The 20284-nt window shown below is 41.2% G+C and overlaps 2 protein-coding genes across 2 annotated transcripts in view; both read right to left on the reverse strand.

Moving 5' to 3' along the window:
* pgm5 (phosphoglucomutase 5) overlaps window positions 1–16962 on the reverse strand; it is a 31504-nt gene extending 14542 nt beyond the window's left edge. The window contains exons 1-7 of the mRNA XM_084946166.1: window positions 16154–16962; window positions 14578–14740; window positions 14030–14176; window positions 13696–13821; window positions 13409–13599; window positions 10923–11077; window positions 3982–4097 (exon numbers count right to left, since the gene is read on the reverse strand). Coding sequence (XP_084802292.1) covers window positions 3982–4097; window positions 10923–11077; window positions 13409–13599; window positions 13696–13821; window positions 14030–14176; window positions 14578–14740; window positions 16154–16411 — 1156 coding nt within the window. The 5' untranslated portion in view covers window positions 16412–16962. The remainder of the gene's footprint in view (window positions 1–3981; window positions 4098–10922; window positions 11078–13408; window positions 13600–13695; window positions 13822–14029; window positions 14177–14577; window positions 14741–16153) is intronic.
* A 357-nt stretch (window positions 16963–17319) lies between these two features.
* foxd5 (forkhead box D5) lies at window positions 17320–18998 on the reverse strand. Its single transcript, XM_084946167.1, has one exon. The coding sequence runs from the start codon at window positions 18959–18961 to the stop codon at window positions 17915–17917; it is 1047 nt and encodes a 348-aa protein (XP_084802293.1). The 5' UTR covers window positions 18962–18998; the 3' UTR covers window positions 17320–17914.
* Between the last annotated feature and the right edge of the window lie 1286 nt (window positions 18999–20284).

The raw sequence follows: 20284 nt of genomic DNA on the forward strand, positions 1-20284 counted from the left end.
TAAATGTGTCCTCCTAGTGAATACAAAGGGTTGAGTAGTTGAAAGAAAAAGAAGCAGAGGAAGTCACAAGGAATTAGAGAACAACGACTAAACTTTGGGTAAGGTTCGGACTGTAGCAAGAGGGACACGCATCTAAAATGCAAGCCTATACATGTCTGTATTTATATGAATTGTTTATACTTTCCGGCGTGAGTGCGTGTCTGCATTAGTATTCACAAAACGCTACCACTGGAGGAGTGTCGGTTTGTTGCCGTGATTCAGGGAGCCCCTGTCTCCTTTTATAGCAGAAGAATGGGGATTATTTACACATGCAGTCAGGGTCACAGCCCTCTCATCTATTAGTTGACTCTGAATGGAGCTATGAGCAGGCAGGATCCACTGCTTATAAACGTAGACCTCGAACAGACTGGAATAGAACGGAATAGGGAAATTTTCACCTTTAACCCTTAGATGCACACGTGGGGTCAAAAATGACCCCACGGGTTGTTTTTCTTCAAAATCTTTAAAATGAAAAGTTGTAATATATTCATATTCCAGGTATTCCTCATAAAATATGTTTGTAACATGAGGCCATTTGCATTTTTATTTATTTTTTCATTAATTTAAAGAAAATGGTGTTTTTGTATCACTACCCCACTCTTCCACAAGTGGGGTCAAAAATGACCCCAAGCAGTTCCTATGGAATCTTCTATGAAACTTTCATTCTTAGCAACTCTGACTGACCCACTTACACTTCTGATGGATCAAGAATTAATTTTTACACAGTAACATACACGATTTATAGTCAGGGCTGCACATAAGTGGTCTGCAGGTGCGCATTGGCTGTCAAAAAAAAAGTATTCCCAGAAATTCAGAGAATACACGCTTCTTTTGCGGTGGAGGAACACCAAAGTAATTGCTTACAGAGCTTGCTTCTTCGACATCTTTAAGAGTTCTGAACAAATGTCTGTCCTCCTCCAGAACATCTTATGTACGCAAACGAGCGTTCCAACTTCTTATCTGGTGCGTGTCTTTTATTTTGACAGCGAATGCGCACCTGCGGACCATTTATGTGCAGCCCAGTTTATAGTTTTCTGTGCATTTCAAACATTGTACTTTCTGATGTTTTTTTTTTAAATATCTAAAGTAACATGGCTGCTATGAGGCCAGCTAGGATCCCTGTGGACCTTGCCCTACAAATGATCCAGGATGGATGGGATGAAGAGCCCATCGGAGGCATTGACTCGGACATCGGACATCTCAGATATAGAGGACCCAGACTATTGTCCCCCCCACTGAACAAGCCAGTCAGACACAGAGGAGTCCTCTGATGAGTCATCTGAAGAGGAAATGGATATTGAGTCCAACAGAATGAGCCCCTCTTACTGCTCTAGCCACAATATTCTGAATTAGTCGGCCAGGACTTGCACCTGGGTTTAGTACTGTCTCCCCAATAGATGCATGGAAGATGTTCATGTCTGATAATTTAATAGAAGAGGTGCTGACATGCACAAACATGGAGGCATGAAGAGTAGCCACAGACAGGGGAAAAGAGTGGAAAAATGTAATCAAACAAAAGCTCCTGGCCTTCATTTGATTGACCATTCTTGCAGGAAGTGAGAAGAACTGGGATGTACCAGTCGGTGTGCTTTTTGGGAGTCCTCTGCATAACCCATTGTTCAAGGCCACTATGTCAATTCAAAGATTTGAAGATATTCGCCCGTCTTGCACTTTGATGACAAGAGGACCAGAGCCTACCGACTGAAAACAAACCACGTGGCAGCTTTCCACTACATATGGGGTCTGTTCCTGGTCAACTGCAGGCAGAAATTCATGCTCAGTGATTGTGTTACAGTGGATGAACAACTTGTGCCTTTCGGAGGGAAGACCCAGCTTCTGCAGTACATGCAGAGTAAGCATACAAAAGTGATACAAGTGATACAAAAACTCCAATTTCTTAAAATTAATGAAAAAATAAATAAAAATGCAAAGGGCCTCATGTCACAAACATGTTTTATGAGGAATACCTCAAATATGAAAATATTACAACTCTTCGTTTTAAAGATTTTGAAGAATAACAACCGAGTTTATAGCAAAATGCATTGATTTTATTTGGGGTCATTTTTGACCCCACTCGTGGAAGAGTGTAGGTATTGGTAGGTTGTGCATCCAAGGGTTAAAGGAAAATGATGATTTGATAAATAGTTGAATGTTCTTTTTTTGTTTGTTTCCTTTTAAGCAATCTCATCACTCATCAATATCATTACACACAGCACGCTAGTTACTAAAGATCTGGAAGGAATGAACCAAGCAGGACCCTCAGGGACTGAAAAAATGACGCCAACACAGTGGCAGAAACTGCAGTTCCTGTAATGTCCACTTGAGTGCTTCAATCCCACAGACGCCCATGTTTAGATCAGAATCAGAATCCGAATACTTTATTAACCCCTAAGGAAATGATGTGGTCGCGGCTGCTCCAAGACAATAGGAGCAATAAAAAGTGAAAAGATAAGAAATAAACATGTTTATAACCAGCAAAAAATAAAAATAAAATTACAGTTGTGACAACTGGAGTCACATTATAAATCACATTTTTTACCCAGGGTTATTAGATGATATTATTCCAGCTCTCATACAAATAGATCACCTATTCTTAGGGGTGACAGGTTGGTAGTGTTTTGTCTTTTGGTTGCATCCCAGCAAGCAAAGTAGTTCCAAAATAAAAGCTTAACCATGGTCGCCGAGGTTACCACGACATCAGTTGGAGGTATCACTCAAACGTCGTCAGGATGTCCTCGTTAGACTTCCTATCAAGAGAACTTTTGCAGTTTGAGTCCACCTGCTGTCACACTGAGGATTTGATTTTACATTAGAATGAAAACATTCCTGAGTTTTTAATAGGGACACTGTGAACAAAGAGGGGACGACTGTAAGAGTCCGATTTGTTAAAGTTACCAAGCGACAAATTAACTTGAATTTAAAAGGGTAAATCCATAAATAGCTTAAAAGTGTTACAGTAGTAACTAATATACAGGAATACTTGATAAACCGTTTGCAAGCCATATTAGTTGTCCTTTTTAAAAAAAACAAAGACAAATCTATTTAATTTCTTATTTACAATAATCTGATCTATGTTTCTAACTTTGTTACATGCGTCCATCTGTGGTTCAGTTTTTGACGTCGTACCCCGACCAGTTTCTTCAACCATGTTCGCTGGGACGCTAAGGAATGAGCTGTTGAGCTGATGGGGTTGTTATGGCTTAGGAGGGGGAGTTGGTCGTCTACCAGTCAGAAGCTTAGTAGATTGGCTACGCCAGTCTGCATGTTGAATTATCCTTGAGCAAGCTACTGAACCATGAATTCCGCGATGCATCAGTCGGAGTGGCCAAAATGCCAAAAATGCCAAAACAATAGAGCAAGAAATATTACGAACCAGATGACCATATAGCTTTTAAACAAACCCTAACATTATAAAAATATTAACTGACTTGACGTACTTAAAAATGTAAATGTGCAAAGTAATAACGTGTCACGTGTCTTACCCTGTTAGTCTGGATTTTGTTGACTTCTTACAGCTCAGCTTTTTTGGCAAACCTAGACTATAATAGTAGCCGATTGGCAGACAAAAGTAGCAAAAAAGACCAAAATCGTAGGGAAAAATGTAAAGGGTTTTTTTGTGGTGGTGGTGACTGTTTCAGCAAGTTCTTGCTGCACATTTAGCAACAGCAGCTGCTGGCCACTGCAGTCCTCTAGTGACAGCTTTGTTTTGCAGGCACCAGTTGTTGCTGAGGGGAAAGGATGCACATACTCCCACTCACATTTTCAAAGATAGTCTGGGGATTTGAATGAGCGATCCTCTTTTCACAATCTAACCAGCTGATCCTGCCTTGCATTTGCATTCAGTAGAGATCTGTACTCATAATATTCAACAATTTCAAATCTCTCTTTATAAAGGCAGTGCTTTTTTCTGTTTGGATAGTAAGTGAATGTGCTAGGTCATACCTGTCCCAAAGCTTTCCTCCCCACAGACGGAACAACGCCCAGAATCCATCAGGTTCCCGAAGTATCTCCAGCCTGTGGGAGTCTCATACAAGGCCAGTTTCATTGCTTTGGCAACCCTACAAACACGCAGAGGAGAAAAGTCAGAAAAGCTGCCTGTACACGCGATGTATTTGCTCACATACACACAATATATTAATCTAATAAAATCTAACATCTAACATCCCAGGTCTGATATAGAAACTAGCTTACACACAAAAACTCTGACCTTTGAAATAAAACAAACCAAATGCTGTATGACAAGCGCAATCTGCCAGCAGCTCATCCAATAACTTAATAAGGCAAAGAGAGCAGGAACAAAGTGAGTTAACCTTTTAGATCATGTTTACTTAGAACCTCAGCCGTGTGCTAGCATAGCGAGAGGAGAAGATGGAGTGCGTGTGTGCGTGAGTGTGTCTGTGTGTGTGAATACATGTGTATGTTGGGGTCACGTGGAGGGGAAAAGAGATACCAACAGTTCAATATGTGGGAGGAAAGGGAGTGCAAAGAGCCAAAGTGGAAAAGAGCAAAGAGAAAGTCTAATAAAACTTCCCAGTTGCAGATTACAAAATAGAGAGTAACTAATTGATTTACTGGAACTGCAGTGATGCGATAAGAAGAAAAATGCACACTTTATGGTAAATGGATCAGTACTTATACACTGCTTTTCTACTCAGTTTGAGCACCCAAAGCACTTTCTGCTAGACATTCATACAGCACTTTAAACTCATGGTTCAGCATCTTACCAGAGGATGCGTTACCACTCAGACTGGGGGGAGGGCGGGGATCGACACACTGACACTGACTTTTGATTGGTACTTGAGCCTTGAGCTTTCATTCGACCATTTCAGCAACTTTTGGTTTTACGGCCAACAAATGTTTTTGTTTGTTAGCAGGATTAAGACAATTTAATATTTGCGTTCTTGCTTACAGCTTGATATAACTATCGCTTGAAGAAAAGCTTCGGTCTTTGATCCTATATTAGAAAAGTTACCAGCTCAAGCCTGCTTAGTTTAGTTTTAGTTTTAATGTTTAGTTTGCAACAAACATCTCCACGGCAATCATTGCATAATATACAAACAATTTACATGAGAAGTCTAAAAACTGCAGAACCGAATATTTCAACCAACAAAACAGATTTTGCAGCCAAGGGAACAAATACATGGATACCAGCATCTCAAATGCTCGTACTGTGGGATGTGGTGAGAGTTCATGGTGCAATACTATAAATGTGAATATGAGTGAGTTTCAAAATTTTTAAGTGGTTTTATACATATACACATGCATAAAACCCCCAGTGCCCTCCGCAGCTGTTTACAAGAGGATGGGATAAATGACCAAATAAGAGTAAACCAGCTTTATTCCCCCACCCTGGGGAAGAAAGTGCTGGAATGGAAAGCCTGGCATTCCTAAAAGAAAACAGGAACTCTGAACTTCTGACGAGCATTTGATGTTATGAACGGCACGTCCACGGCCAACATAAGCACTGACACTGACTGTAGCAGTGCTCGGCTTTCATGCAACGTTGCAAAAATGTAGCGTCCAAACAGTGTGAGAATAAAGAAAATCGTGCTTTCTCAAGTTTGATGATTGCACCAACAGAGCTTTGCACACACACCCATGCATAGCATTCACATCCATACATCCTCAGGGATAAAGCACAAACAAGAACAGGTTTTAAGATCAAATTTCCAGTTCAAACTAAAAGAAAACTTCTTGAACACACAGTGCTAGAATGACTGTACAAGTGCATTTAAACAGATATAATAAAATGTCTCAGGATAACCGGGATGTTGGATTCTTTTGACGAGATTTAAAAAAAAAAAAAAAAAACCTGGCAGATTAATACGTCTGGAGACACAAGGAATGAAACTGGAAGGCCTATTTAGAGCTGCAATCCCCTCGTGTGTAGGTGTGAGCCGTAAACTGTAATGCTCTCCAGTCAAAGTTCATTTTCTCACACTAGTGTTGACAATTTACAGGCAAGGAATCTAAAGTCGGTCATATAATATACAGTATTTTTAAGTGGTTAGTATCAATCAATTATTAGCTATATTATCCTTCCCTGTGAATACCTTCTTTAGGTTATTAAGGAAGTTCTATTTTTGGATGTTGATTACTTTGATGTTTACTGTCTGTCTTTTACTTGCATTTAATCTTCTAATATAAGTGAAGTGATGAGCAAGTCCAGCCTTGCATGTATGAACAAAGCTAAATAACTTCATTCTAGGATGTGACAACACTGAGCTGCAGTTGAGGAAAGTTAGAGCAGGTCTGTCTTGAATGGTTTGGAAGCTCTGCTCTGACAAGATTAGAGCTAGAAAGAAATTTCATAACTGAGCAGGTAGGAGGTATGTCCACTTTCCTTCATCTCAACTCTCTGGAACCTCTGTTGCACACACGCTTACAATATGACCCACACTAAGTAACCTTTATCTTGCACCTCAGTAAATCCCAGCGGAGGGGGAAGGTACAATGAGTGAAGATGTTTCTCTACATCCGTGAAGTAAAATAAGGCCAGCTTTTGGCTTTGGCTTGACATTTTACCAAACATAGCCTTCAGCAGCCTCACGCCTCAGTTTGGATTTAGGGCTCAGGCTAAAAGAGCAGCAATGCCGGAGCATTACTTGAGCTTGACCCGAACCAATAACCCTTAGTAGTCAAAGCAGAAATGCAATGTTAATTGCTGATAATGCTGCCACGGAATTCAATGCTGAACTTCTTTTTCTTCTTCTTTACGCTGCTCTCTTCAGGGGACACCACAGCAGATCATTTGCTTCCATATCCCTATCCCTAGCAATCACACATTCTTCTCTGTGATCTTATTCTTCTACTCCTGTCGACATCCTTTGTCCAATGCATTTACTGTCCATCTTCTGAGATCTTCAAACCATCTCAACTTTGGCTCTGTTACTTTGTCTCCAAATCGCTTAATCTGAGCTGTCTTTCTGATCTACTCATTTCTAATCCTATCCATTCATCCTGGTCACTCCCAACAAAAATCTAAGAATCTTCAGCTCTGCCACCTCCAGCTCTGCCTCCTGTTTTTGGCAGCACTACCATCTCCACACCATATATCATATATATATATATTTACAACCATCTTGTAAACCTTCCCTTTCACTCTTACTACTACTATCAGTCATAAATCCCCCCTGACACTCAGTACATACTGTATATGCACCTTTCCATCCTCCTCTGTCTCACTTGTACACAGATTCTGTTGCTTTCATTCCTCCACCTCCACCCCTCCAGTCCCTCCTCCACCTTCACCCTACTCTCACTGCAAGTCACAATGTTATCTGTGAACATCATAGTCCACGGGAATCCTTCTCTGTCAACCTGTCCATAATCACTGGATACAAGACGGGATCTTGAGTCACTCCCTGATGTAATCCCACCCCGACCCTGAAGCCATCTGTCTCTCCCTACCTTCCTCTCTTGGCATTTTATTCCACGAGTTTTCTATTAGTTCTCTACAAGTCAGAGCTGAACATACTTTAAAATTAATTTTAGCATAAATATTGGAAGTGGTCATAGCTATTTTGGAGTGCCAATCTCAACATACCTTTGTGACATAATGTCAAAACAGTTTTCTAGGATTTTGCAAATTTGTGTCAAAAATATATTTGCTATCGATCATAGTAAATCAGGCGATAAATGTGCTTGTTAGAACAATGTTTATCTTTGCCTGCCTAGTTCTGTGTTCTTGATGCTGCTCTCCCTGCCTGACCTGATTTAAGTGGCCTTGTATGGCGTTACCCAGCACAGCGTCGAGGTCAATCGCTCCTAGTGTTCTCTGTCAAAGTAAATATAAAAGGTACTGTGTAAAGGTTTTAATCACTTTAGGTTCTTATTCATCATGCACTAGAGAGAATTAGTGGCTTGGTTTAATTACTAATTCTTTCCTCAGCACAAAAACAATCCTGATGACCACAACGCCAACGGTCATTAACAGCTTTCTGTAACTGTTTAGCTACAGCACAACATCAAATATTTGACCTTTCTACTTTGCCGTGCCAATCAGTAAAAGAGCTCACATTTCATGATCGCAACACGCACACCAGTGGCTCAACCCTACATCCTTCCATCCCTGAAACTGTGAAAAGAGAGGCAGATGTTTCCTTTACCAACATTTCCCACCCACTTTCCCTTCCTCCCTCACCGCGTCTTGCGTAGCATGTGCACAGAGACATAAAATCACCCACGCACACACTCCAACCAAAGTGATAGATTTAAATCCAGCCTCCTGTCCACCTGAATCCAGTCAGTTTCCTTTGCTTATCTGAAAACAGTTGCATTCACTTTCTCTCTGTCTTTTCTGTTAACACACACTAACATACACATCAGCGCACAGAGTATATACACCATCGCATTTATCAAAGCTTTTATAACACAGTTTGCTTGACTTTAAACACATAGCAAGGGGGGAACCTCAGTCTAAACACTCAGAACACAGATACACACGGTCTCCTAAAACAGCCCACACTTGGACAGACTCCAGGGTCCGACTTCACACTACTAAGCACTTCAACACTTTCTCGAGTTTATCAGGTTCATGCCGTTATATACATAACATGAGTGTGACATGACGAACTCGTGTCACACTCATACGAGCGGCAGTTGTGAAACTAAGAGTGGAACAAAGTGACACTGGTCAGCAACAGTGTCTTAATTACCAGTTAACTGATCACAGATTTGCAGATGTAGTCAGACTAATAAAGTGAAATCATGTTAAATGTGAAAAAAATCAAAAGCCTGTGTTATGCAGTTTATTATGCATGATATTATCAGTGAGTTAAGTATTATCTATAAGGTTGCTTCTACTTCCCAACTAAATTAAAGTTTCCAGTAGATAAATGCATACTATCATCAATACAAAAGGGCAAGTGCTCAGAAAGTAGACAACGAGAGATAAAAACAATATTAGAAGAAGAACTGAAAAGCGTGTGTTGGAGGCATTGCTTCGCGCTTCAGGGTTGCAGTGGGACATGTGACATTTGGGTCTTGGGTATCAGCCTGTGTGTTTGTGTGTGTGCATGTGTGTGATGAGGCCAAGCTGACTGGGGAGCCAGTGTACGCAAACCTTTCAAGTAACTCATTCAGTGTGATTATTAGGGCTCAACATCATAAGACATGGCCTTAGGCAAGGAGTAGTGCAATATCAAGGGATACAGTCTGTGTGTGTGTTTGTCTGCCTTAGTGTGCAACAGCACCATGTAAATAAAGATAAACTGCAATTCTGTGATGTAAAATTCCAATTCGCATACAATGGGGAAATAATTATTTGATCCCCTGCTGAATTTGTAAGTTTGCTCGCAAAAAGTTATCCTTCTCTAATTTTTATTGTAGTTTCATTTTAATGGAGAGTGACAGAATATCAACCAAAGATCCAGAAAAGAATGCAGTACATAACAGTTATAAATTGATTTAAATGTCATTGAGTGAAAAAAGTGTTATCCAAAAGTAAAAATGACTTAGTACTCAGTGAAGAAACCTTTGATCACCAGATTTATTTGCTGCTGCTTGGCAACTCACAAGTTTAGCTCCCTCCACTCATTTTCTATAAGGTTGAGGTCTGGGGACTAGCATCTAAGCCCCTCCATGACCTTAATGTGCTTTTTCTTTAGCCACTCATTTGCTGCTACGGCGTTATGTTTTGGGTTATTGTCATATTGGAAGACAGATTCATGACCCATCTTCGGTATTCTGGATGAGGAAAGGATCAGATAATTTCTTTGTAAATTAGCAAACTTACACATTCAGGAGGGGGAATCACAAAATTGTTTCTCTTACTGCCTCTAAGCATCTCTCACAACTGTGAAACCCAGATGGATCAGGGTTGGTAATAGCATCACTTCATGTGACTTTCAGCAGTTACACACAGTAAAGGATTAGTTCTTTCACACACATAAAGACACACATGGATAATTGAAATAAATTTGACGGATGCTGTTTAGATTTTAAATCACACATAGTGGTTTAAGAAGACAGTGTGACACATCACTGCCCACCACAGGCCTCTCTTCATCAAGTACCCTTTTAGGAAGGAGTCCTTTGAGCTAAGAGTAACTTCATCAGGATAATGTAAAATATTGAAATTAGTGATTTACTTTCTTAATCTCGTCCAAATGCTTTTGGAAGTCCATTACCTCACTTTAGTGCATCTTTAATGTGTCTAGTTCATGGACACAAATAAATATGCACCTATACGCTTCTTCTGGTAGTAGAAAACAGAGGGTCAGATTAAATAAATATAGGTAGGGGTCAAAGGGAGGTTGTGTAGAAAGTTACTAAAAGGGAGGATGAAATCTTTGCACTTCTATAAGGTCTATTATTTATAAAATATTAAATCAGGATGTTAAATGTTTTAATGTAGTTAGGTAGCACATTTTGAACTTAGGTAGCACATTTTGAACAGCTAAACTTCATGACTGCCATCCATATACATAGTCTTTAGCAACTATAGTAGATTCATCATTCATCAAACGGCTCCCTTGAGCAGCATTCTGCAGAAGCGTCAGCGAGGTGCTGTGCCGGGATCTCTCCTGCTGGAACAATGTTAATGGAGATGACTTTGGCGGTGATCACGTCCTCTCACTCAGCACCCTCTGCTTAGCTTTGCTCTTACATAACACACAGTATTTATAGGGGGGTGAGTAAGTGTGTGTGTGTGTTTGGTGTGTGTGTGTTGGAGGGGGGGGGGGGTGATCTCACAGCTTTATTCATAGTGGGTGTCGTCCCTCTCCAGAGACTGGGCTGATGCAGGAGTTTGTAGGAAGAGTGTGGGTGGTGTTATAGAACTTCTTAGATCTACTGATTGTGTGTGTGTGTGTGTGTGTGTGTGTGTGTGTGTGTGTGTGTGTGTGTGTGTGTGTGTGTGTGTGTGTGTGTGTGTGTTGTACCTATCAAGGGCAGCACTGGTGGCCATACTTCGAGCAAATCCTTTGACGCCGTACTGTCTGAAGTAGGGGATGGTGGAGAGGTTAGCACCCATGATGGCCACTGAGTCTGATGGGTTCACAAAGAAGCCATTTTCTCCAAGGATCATGTATCGGTCCTGAGAACACGACAAAACCATAAAGTGCTTTGTGAGTCCTGTGTAGTTAGTTAGCCTAACTGCATTAATTAACCCTTTTTATAGTACATGTATTGCCAACAAACCCCACAAAAAGACCAAAACAAATTGCTTAATTCTCCTCAGGCCAACATTGTTGTATGTCCCTTCATTACAATGAATATAGCAACTCTAGTTTATTTTGAGTCCGTCCCCAGCACTCCATCCTGCTGCCGTAAATACTTTTGAACTCACCAAATAATGACTTAAATAGTAATGAGCTGAATTCTGCTGAAGGGATAGGAAAACTGTCACATTTAAGACACTGGTTAGAACATTGTTGGTCTTTTTATGAGCGTTACTGATAATGAAGAAACATATGAAACAACATCCTTTAAGGACAAAGTGTGGTTGTATCACAAACATTCACATTACTATAAATTATCTTTAGTAGACGGTTACAAAAAATAGAACAGTACAAGTAACAAATTCTCAGTACTATCCCCCCACCCCCCTGGATTCATTATCACTGTGGGGAGCGTAGAAGATATCGGTTACTATATATCCCCAAAAAAGAAACATCCACCCAGTATGATAATAACCACCGGTGCTAATCACAGTGGAGATACCGATCCTTGGGGGAGAAACAGAGCAGATGTGATGTAATTCTCCTGATGTTACACTACTAACAGTGTGTGCCTGTGTCTGTTTATACAGAATAAATGTCTATTGGATGACATTGTGGAAAAAGTGAGACGCCTATTGGATTATTGTGCATGCACTGCAACTTCGCACCCATTGCCTTCACTCCTGATATCAACGTGCAATTATAAACAAATAAAAAATAAATAACGATTTCTCTGCTGTCTCTGGCTGGAGTCAATATCTTGGATTTAGCTTTTATAGCAATAAAAGTCAGCTAGGCTTAAAGAAATGAATGAATAGATTGTGAAGCAACATGGCATGTAAATACCACAAAAATGATCTACTTAATTATTTAATATTATGGATTATTAGAGATATTATGTATGTATGAGAACTAACAGCCACAGCCACTTAAATATGTTCTTAAATATGATCCTAGCGCACACTTAGGTCAGTATTTTCTGTTTCTTTTTAAAAATATTTTTTTAAATGACTTATTAAACCAAATTTTGAAGGATATATATCACCATCATTTGCAGGAGTCTAAGTTACTAAAGATCTCTTAATGCATTTTCCAATCCCTGTATTTTAATTTCCTTTTAAGCCAAATCCAGTTGAAGGAATACTGGACAATTCACAGGGGACAGCTCATAATGTTCTTTAGGAACATCCTCCTGTGCAGTACAGATTAATAAGACCTCAGAAACATCCCTAAAATGTACAGTAAGTGATTTTGAGTATTACCTATTAATTTTTGCATTTACTTTTTTGTGCACTTCTTCCTTTGTCCTGCTTAATAAGAGTGTTTGCAGTACAACACAGATCAAAATAAGTTTTAGTGGAAAATTGCCGGTCATCCTATTGCATGTTATTTTATCCAGTTTTTGAATAACTTGGGGGTCTGTGTAAACGTTTCAAATGTCACCTTAAATCTGTTGTTTTTTTCACGGTTGTTTGTTTTTTAAGGCAAACAGTACTGAAGCAGCTTTCCCCTCAAGACAGCCCAGAAGACATCCTACATGACTTTTGTCATTGTGCAGAAAATAATTATCTATATGTAAGAAATTGGTTCTAAGGTTATGTAACTTTCTCCCTGCTCCCTTTTTTCCGGTGTAAATTAGTAGCCAGTTGTCAAAGGATGAATGTCCTGGGAAGAGGTAATCTTAAGATTACAATTTTTCTTTAATAAAACTTTGAGTTTGAGTTCTTTAGGTCCTGCGCATGTTTCACAATATAAGCAGTGAAGCCTTTCTGTTTCCTGAAATAATAGAGGGCTTTTAATTTGAAATTGAAACAGGAAATCTTGTTTGTATGAAGCGTTTACTGCGGTAACCAAACATTAACAGAGGTACGCGATACACTCTGTGATTACTGAATTACATTAAAAGCCACTTCTGGCTGTTCCCTTGTCACAGTGGATTGCCACAATAGGTACCACTGTTGTTTTGTTTGACTTGGCAGTTTTATGCATGATGCCTTTCCTGACAAAACCCCAAAGTGGATTTGTGTCTTCAGGTAGAATTGTACCAGCAACATTTCATTTGTGAAGCAAATGTGTAAACCACTATTATATGGTACACTTGAAAAGTATCAGAGCATGGGTGTAGTGCTTTTCAGCACCACTACACCCATGTAGTCTTGAATAAATGATTGCACATTCTGGAGTAGGACTTCTAGCAAATGGCTTACCCCATCTGCATCAAATGCCGCCCCAAAGCCAAAGTCGCCTCCTTTCAGGGACTCCACCAGAGAGGTGGCATAAGTCAGGTTGGGCTCAGGAGGTCGGCCACCAAAGTCCTCCAGAGGTACACAGTTTACAGCAGAGTTAGCAGGGGCTCCCAACTCATCACACAGAATCCTACGTACATAGGGGCCCATCACTGTAACAAAGCAAAAGGTGAGTAGAAGTTAGCAGAATAATATGAATAACAGTAACTGCAGTGCAGGGCTTACAGGACGTATGATGATGAACTGACCTCCGTTCATGGCATCTATGTGTATTTTAGGCTGATCTGGTCCTGTGAGGAGACTTTTAATGGCAGTGAAGTCAAAGATGTTTCGTAGCATTTGTAGATACACTTCAACCGAGTCTACAATCTCCACTGCATAGAGACAGAAGAACCTGTTAGTATTGGATGAGAGTATGTTTTTTTTCTGTGCATTTTGAGTGACAGAAAGAGGGGTTCTACTAGCATCACACAACAGGAAAGTTTGCAGCAATGTGGGGGAAAATCCACGCTTGTGGATAATACTGAAGAATTCAGAATGATGCAGAGAAGCTTTTTAACTAAACATGCACGAATGTTGTACCTCTGAAAGGTTTGAATTTGTTCTCGAGGTCAAACTCCTGTCTTCCGAGCCTAGAGAGATCAATGTGGAGATCGGGGCATATGGCGTACTCCTCGAGTGTCCGGCTCACCTGGTAGATCCTCTCCATCACTGTGTCTGGAGAGGGCCCTGCCAGACAGAGAAACAAAGACAATGAAAAATGCATCCCTCACTGGTGTTACAACTCCTGGCAGTGCAAGAGTCTTTGGATACATGCACGAGTTTACTTAACTGCCCATCCATGAGAAGGTGTGGCACAAAGGCATGCTTAGAGAAACTTGTAATGTTATTAAAGTTTTATTTGGTGCCCTAGATTTTTTTAACTTTAACAAATCACCTGTATTTGTCAATTCTGATATCACACTCCATTTTTATATCATGGCCTAGGAGCCAAGTTGTAACATTAGCATAAATTTTTGCTGTAAAAATTTTTTGTTTTAAAATCAAATTGTCTCAAACTTCTATTTTTGACTTTAAAATTTCTAAATAAGAGTCAGATGGAAAAGCAAATGTATTTTCTAAATCCTCACCTCCATTTGCCACATTGAACTTTATTCCAAAGTCTCCTCCAGGGCCTCCAGGATTGTGACTTGCCGTAAGGATAATCCCTCCAATGGCCTTGATCTTCCTGATGATGCAGGAAACCGCAGGGGTGGACAGGAGCCCACTGTGGCCAATTACCAGACGACCAATCTGTGCATCACCATTATTAGTGAGAAGCAATAATGGTTTCATATCATTCCAGATATCACCTGGTCTAAAATCATAATATAATAGAATATCTTTGTGTTTCAAAAAGAGTCATAATGCTTTATAAAAACAGAATGCAACATATTTGTAAAAAAGGTTAAAAATGTTTGTTCCATTTTCAATCAAACATATGCTTTGAATTTTTTTGAAATCCAATCCATTTGTTTCTCTCCTGATCTCAAAAAGTTAAAAATCACTTCCTGTCCCAAAGAATCTTGTCATTCTACAGGCGACTAATTGGCTGCCTGCTTTAAAAGGCAAATGATCTCCCTCTAGAAGGATGCCTAAATAACAGAACTACGCCTCTATTTATACTAAAGTGGTAATACCACCAACATAATTCTCCTGCATACCAGCTTCTCTAAATAAAATTGTCCTCACTGGAGAGGAATTTGCTCTCCTGGCATCCTCTAAACATCCGGGATGTTGCATGTGTATATAAAGGACAGATCAGAAAGTGAGGGAAAGCCCTAACAAATGGAATCTTCTCAGTAACCAGTGTTGAGAAGGATAGCACATGCACTGGGTGGGTAGTTGGCAAGTGTTTCTATTATCCTTCTGGTTCTTTTCCTTGCAGTATGACAGGGGATCCCCAGCATGTAGACTTAGCCCTTGATAGATTGAACACCGAGGTGTGGGCAGTGTGTTGGTGGTGGTGGGGGGCAGACGTAGGCAGGAAAATAGAGCAGGATGGATGGAAGTGCTGATAAGGCTGACACCAGAAGACATTTGGCTGGACCAGCAGAAAGAATTTTTTTTTTTAAACGCACTGATCCCCAAAACAAATTATATTCCTTTCCAATTTTCCTTTGGAACTTTTCCAAGCCAACTGCAAAGATCTCACAGCCTAAGAGCTGCAGGGATTTTCCTCCTCAGTGCCTCACTTTGTCTTCTTATTTTAACCTATTTGCAGCTGACTTGTTAAATTCAATTCAGCAAATTTGTATGTATCAGTATCAACAATTACTGCAAATGTGAAACAACTATAAGCAACTGTACAATTCTGATTTATTATAAAACTCCCAAAGTCCCACCAGAAGTAGCAGAATAACATCTGATGACCCTAAATTTCCCAGCCCAGTGAATTGTTCCATCTCTGCGTTAATGATTTAAATATATGTGCAGGTCAAAAGAAGCCATAGGCTACATTAACATCCTGAGTTTGTTGGTGAAGTTGAATAATTATTCCGCTGGTCTTCCATTCCAACAAGAAGTGTTTTTAGCGTTTAAGGCTGCTTGTAGTAACTCTTACACCAACGCAGAGCAGAACAGTGACATTACTGCTGGTTACAAGTGACTCCTGCATGCTGACAGAGAGGAACAAATGCATGACACTGGTGGTCGCCCTATTCTTACCCCGTTAGCAGCTGCCATTTGCACTATCACCTCGATGGCAGCTCGGCTGAAGTAGCGGCCGTCGCTGCCCACCACCATGGTGCAACCCTGTCGGTCCCGCAGGTCGATGGAGGACAGCACGCTCTGGATGTAGTTCTGCAAGTAGTTTTTCTTCCCCTCGAACAACGCAGTCTTCCTCCGCAGTCCATTGGTACCGGGCCGCTGGTCCTCGAATGGGGCGGTTTGGACCGTCACCACCGGGATCGGGCTCGTCTCCATCCTCTTTAACCGATCAAGCAAGTTTGGTGAGAGTTTTTTGTTTGTTTGTTTTGTTTTGTAGGATTTTACACCACTGAGTACAAAAATAAGTTCGATAGAAACAGCTCAAAGATGCAACTTGTCAGTCTAGAGTGAAGTAAAGGTTGTTTCCCCACCGTCGAGGAAAAAAAGCGGTGACAGCAGTCCCACACAGGGACGAAGTGGCTATAGTGACAAGAAACAGCCAATCAAAAATGTTTTCACCTCGACCCAAGCCAGGAGTCGCATCCTATAGTACTGGCTGAGCTAAGCAGCCACCAGCACTCTCCTCCTCTGCTGGCGGACAACACCCTCTTCTAATAAGCCTGAACAAGTGACTATGAAGAAAAAAATAAGGGAGGGGTGGACTCGTCAAGACTCACAATCAGCTGAGCCTCCGGCCAAAAATAGACATCTGACTGATGGCAAAAGGGAATTGTGTCGGCACCGGTCTGCAACCGGACACGCCGTTGTGTGTGTGTGTGTGTGTGTGCTTTTCACACTAACCCACAGGCCATTACTATAGTCACAGAAATCTAGAAGCATCAGAGTGTACCGTTTTTATTTAATTGTTATTATTTTCTGAATTGAAAATGTTTTGATAGATCTTGAATTCTGTGTGTTCTGTAAATTCTTAAGTAGCCCATCCCATAACACGGACCAACTTCAGTGCGCTAACATCTGCTCCAATATTTTGGAAACAGTGCGACCTTGAGGCAGAATGGAAAAAGTGACTTTTAATTATCATTATTATTATTTTGTATACTTGATGAAACACGTAAACGTGAGAGTACCAATTAGGGATACAGAGTTTCATTTCTAAAACCTGCTGATTAACTCTCATTTGAGTGAGTTTCATTATTTAATCAGCAATGACCAGTGCGAGTTTAAGGCCTGTGTTTGCATAGCTTTTATTCATTTCCTGGTTGGAAATGTGTTTTTATAATTTGACATTGACTTACTTTAATAAAATCTGATTTTTGTCCTTGTAGCCTGCAGACTACAAGTGAGTTCAGTTGATCAAGAGTTGAAACATTACGGTAAATACTGTCAGTTAAATTATCGTAAGTCATTTTTGCTGTAGCTAAAATAAAAGTTTGGCATCACCTGTACTTCAGGTACAAATATTAATAAAGACTACAGAAAATATAGAAAATCTAAGTGTTTTTCAAACTTACACACAAACAATAATTTCTGCTCTGAGTAAATCCACCTACAGCTCTTACGAGCACTGTGCACTGACTCAGATTATAACAAAACTTGCAATCGTTTCCCACATATTCATTTTATTTTGCCACGTTACTTAATAAAAAAAAACCACATTCACATTGACGAAGTTTTCCCCTGAAGCAACCTTGACAAATATATTACAACATATCTTATTTACAGACATAACGCACATAAATATCATGCAATAAAAAAAACATTTCTTTAAGAAATGAGCTACGCCAAACATACAGACACTGTAAAGTGTTTTCAAAGGGTTCAGCAACGAGGGTACGACAGTCTGAGGTGCTCGTTTATAAAAGGAGCAGTGCTCAGGATGGGAGGAGGGCAAAACTGATTCCTTGAAGGCTGCAGGAGGGTCGGAACCAAACAGGCAGCAGGGCCAGGCATGAGTTGACCGTAACCGAGAGCACCGTGCGGGCCTTGCTGTGGATTTGAGTTGTGCTGACTGATAGAAGAGGGTCTGCTCATGATGCTGTCGATGCTGAAGGAGCACTTTGCCTGTGGGCCGGATTTCGGCTCAGCTGGTTCTGCTGCGCAAAGCTGTGCTCTTAAGTCTTTAGGCCCAACGCACTTTCCGTGGCTGTTCAGGGGTTGTGGTAGGAGGTGGTAGGATGAGGAAGGCATCACGATGCTTTCCTGCAGGGGCATGTAACGAACAGAAGAGGCAGCCGTGTGGCTTACCTGGCCAGTTATGCTATATGGGTGTCCGTACGGCCGGTAGCAGTTAAAGCTGGAATAAAACATCAGTCCGTCTTTGCCGAACTCGGGCTGGTTTCTCTTGAACCGTTTCCTCCGGCGAAGGAAACTGCCGTTGTCGAACATGTCCTCCGAAGCAGGGTCCAGAGACCAGTAGTTGCCCTTTCCCGGGTTTCCGGGCTCCCTCGGAATCTTGATGAAACAGTCGTTAAGGGAGAGGTTGTGCCTGATCGAATTCTGCCAAGCGGGAAACTTGTCTCTGTAGTAGGGAAACTTGTTGCTAATGAAGTCACATATGCCACTAAGCGTTAGCTTCTTCAGCGGGCTCTGCAGGATAGCCATGGTGATGAGAGCAATGTAGGAGTACGGGGGCTTTACCGAGCTGCTCTGGGCTTTCCTTGACGCCGGTGCGTCTGCGCAGAAACTGTTCTCGCTTTCCCCCGACGATTCTGGTTCTGAAGAGTCAAATTCCGCACCAGATTCTGCTGAGGAACCCGTAGAGCACTCATTTCGATAGTGGACATCCTCGCCTACTATGTCAATCGCATCCTCTTGTATAGGCAATCCGGCATGTTGTGAAGCTTCAAATTCACTTGAGAGAGTCATGGTCACACCTAAGATTTCTCACAAACGCGTAAAAACTCAACTGTGCCAAAGAGGCCTTAATGGTTTGCCGTGCGTAAAAACCAACAGGCCCCTCGACTGTGCGTAAAAGCGCATCTATTGATACTTCTTGTGCTATCGTGATGAGAGCTGTGGCTTTATATCCTAGTAAGCTGCTGCCCTGCAGGCCAGTCCCATTAACCCTCTGGACCTATCAGAGTAGCCTTACACCGCGGGGAGCCCCGGCAAGCAAACAAATGAGGAAGGGGGGATTGCGCGGTCCTGATGTGCGTAAGGCCCATTCACACAATACATAGAAACACCACGGTGCCAGTATGTTATTATTGTGTTTATTACGCGTTTTATTTCAGTTATACAAATCCTGGAAGCGGAGACAAGTCAAATTGCGCGGCGCACGCGCGCGCGCGCACACACACACACACACACACACACACACACACACACACACACACACTTATACAAAAAACATTGCATCCGATTCATTAGTTGTTGGGTTTGGGGTTTCTTTTTCGCTTTATGGTTGCCGGTATCGAAATCTTTGAGTCTTCATCGACCTGTAACTGTCTTGTTCTAAGAAACAAATAACAAGTTAAAACTTACATTTTATATTACAAATCGCACAGCAGCAGAGTGGTGTGTGTGTGTGGGGGGGGGGGTCTTGAGAATTTTAACACCAGGCCTAGCACGTGATAAGAAATCAAGGCTTTCTCACTCGGAACCCCCTGTGGGTTCGTTTAGTTTGCCACCTCTGGATGCCCGTGGGTGGTTTGACCATGAAAATGGCCATGGTAGGGCTTCCCGCAGCCAGTTAAGAAAAGCTGCAGCAGTCGCCTTAACGAGGCCATCAGCATCAGAATCGCAGTCGGAAACGGCACAGCTGCACGGTGCGCTTTGTGTTTGCGCGCACCTCGGTTTTACAAATGTAATGCAAAGCCGTTTAAAAAGCAAACCTGGCCGACATCAGACCTGTGCTAAAATAGCGCTGCTGTAGCATCTCCATTGCAAATGACTAAGTTGGGGAAACTCCACCCATTTCCTCACCTGACAGGACCTACTGTGTGCGCAAGAGATGGTTCTCACATACCTGTATCAATGAAGGCTTAAGTAACAAATACCAAAAATAAAAAATAAAAATAGAGTAGCTGTATTTGTCAAGTAGCCGTAGGGCGAATTTGTCAAGTGTTACAATCATCAACTAAAGCTGCAAGTGCTATTATTTGTCAATACTGTGAGGTGCGCCCCTCACAGTATTGTCAAATAACTGCATTATTCAAAAGAAAATAAATGACAGAGTGTATTTTTTGA

This window comes from Perissodus microlepis, chromosome 12 (genome assembly GCF_051167445.1).
Source record: "Perissodus microlepis isolate ML-2025 ecotype Zambia chromosome 12, ASM5116744v1, whole genome shotgun sequence".
NCBI classification, from domain to species: Eukaryota; Metazoa; Chordata; class Actinopteri; order Cichliformes; family Cichlidae; genus Perissodus; species Perissodus microlepis.

Excerpts from the sequence above, each read along its gene's own strand:
- foxd5 (XM_084946167.1), bottom strand. The coding sequence starts at position 18,961 with ATGACTCTCTCAAGTGAATTTGAAGCTTCACAACATGCCGGATTGCCT.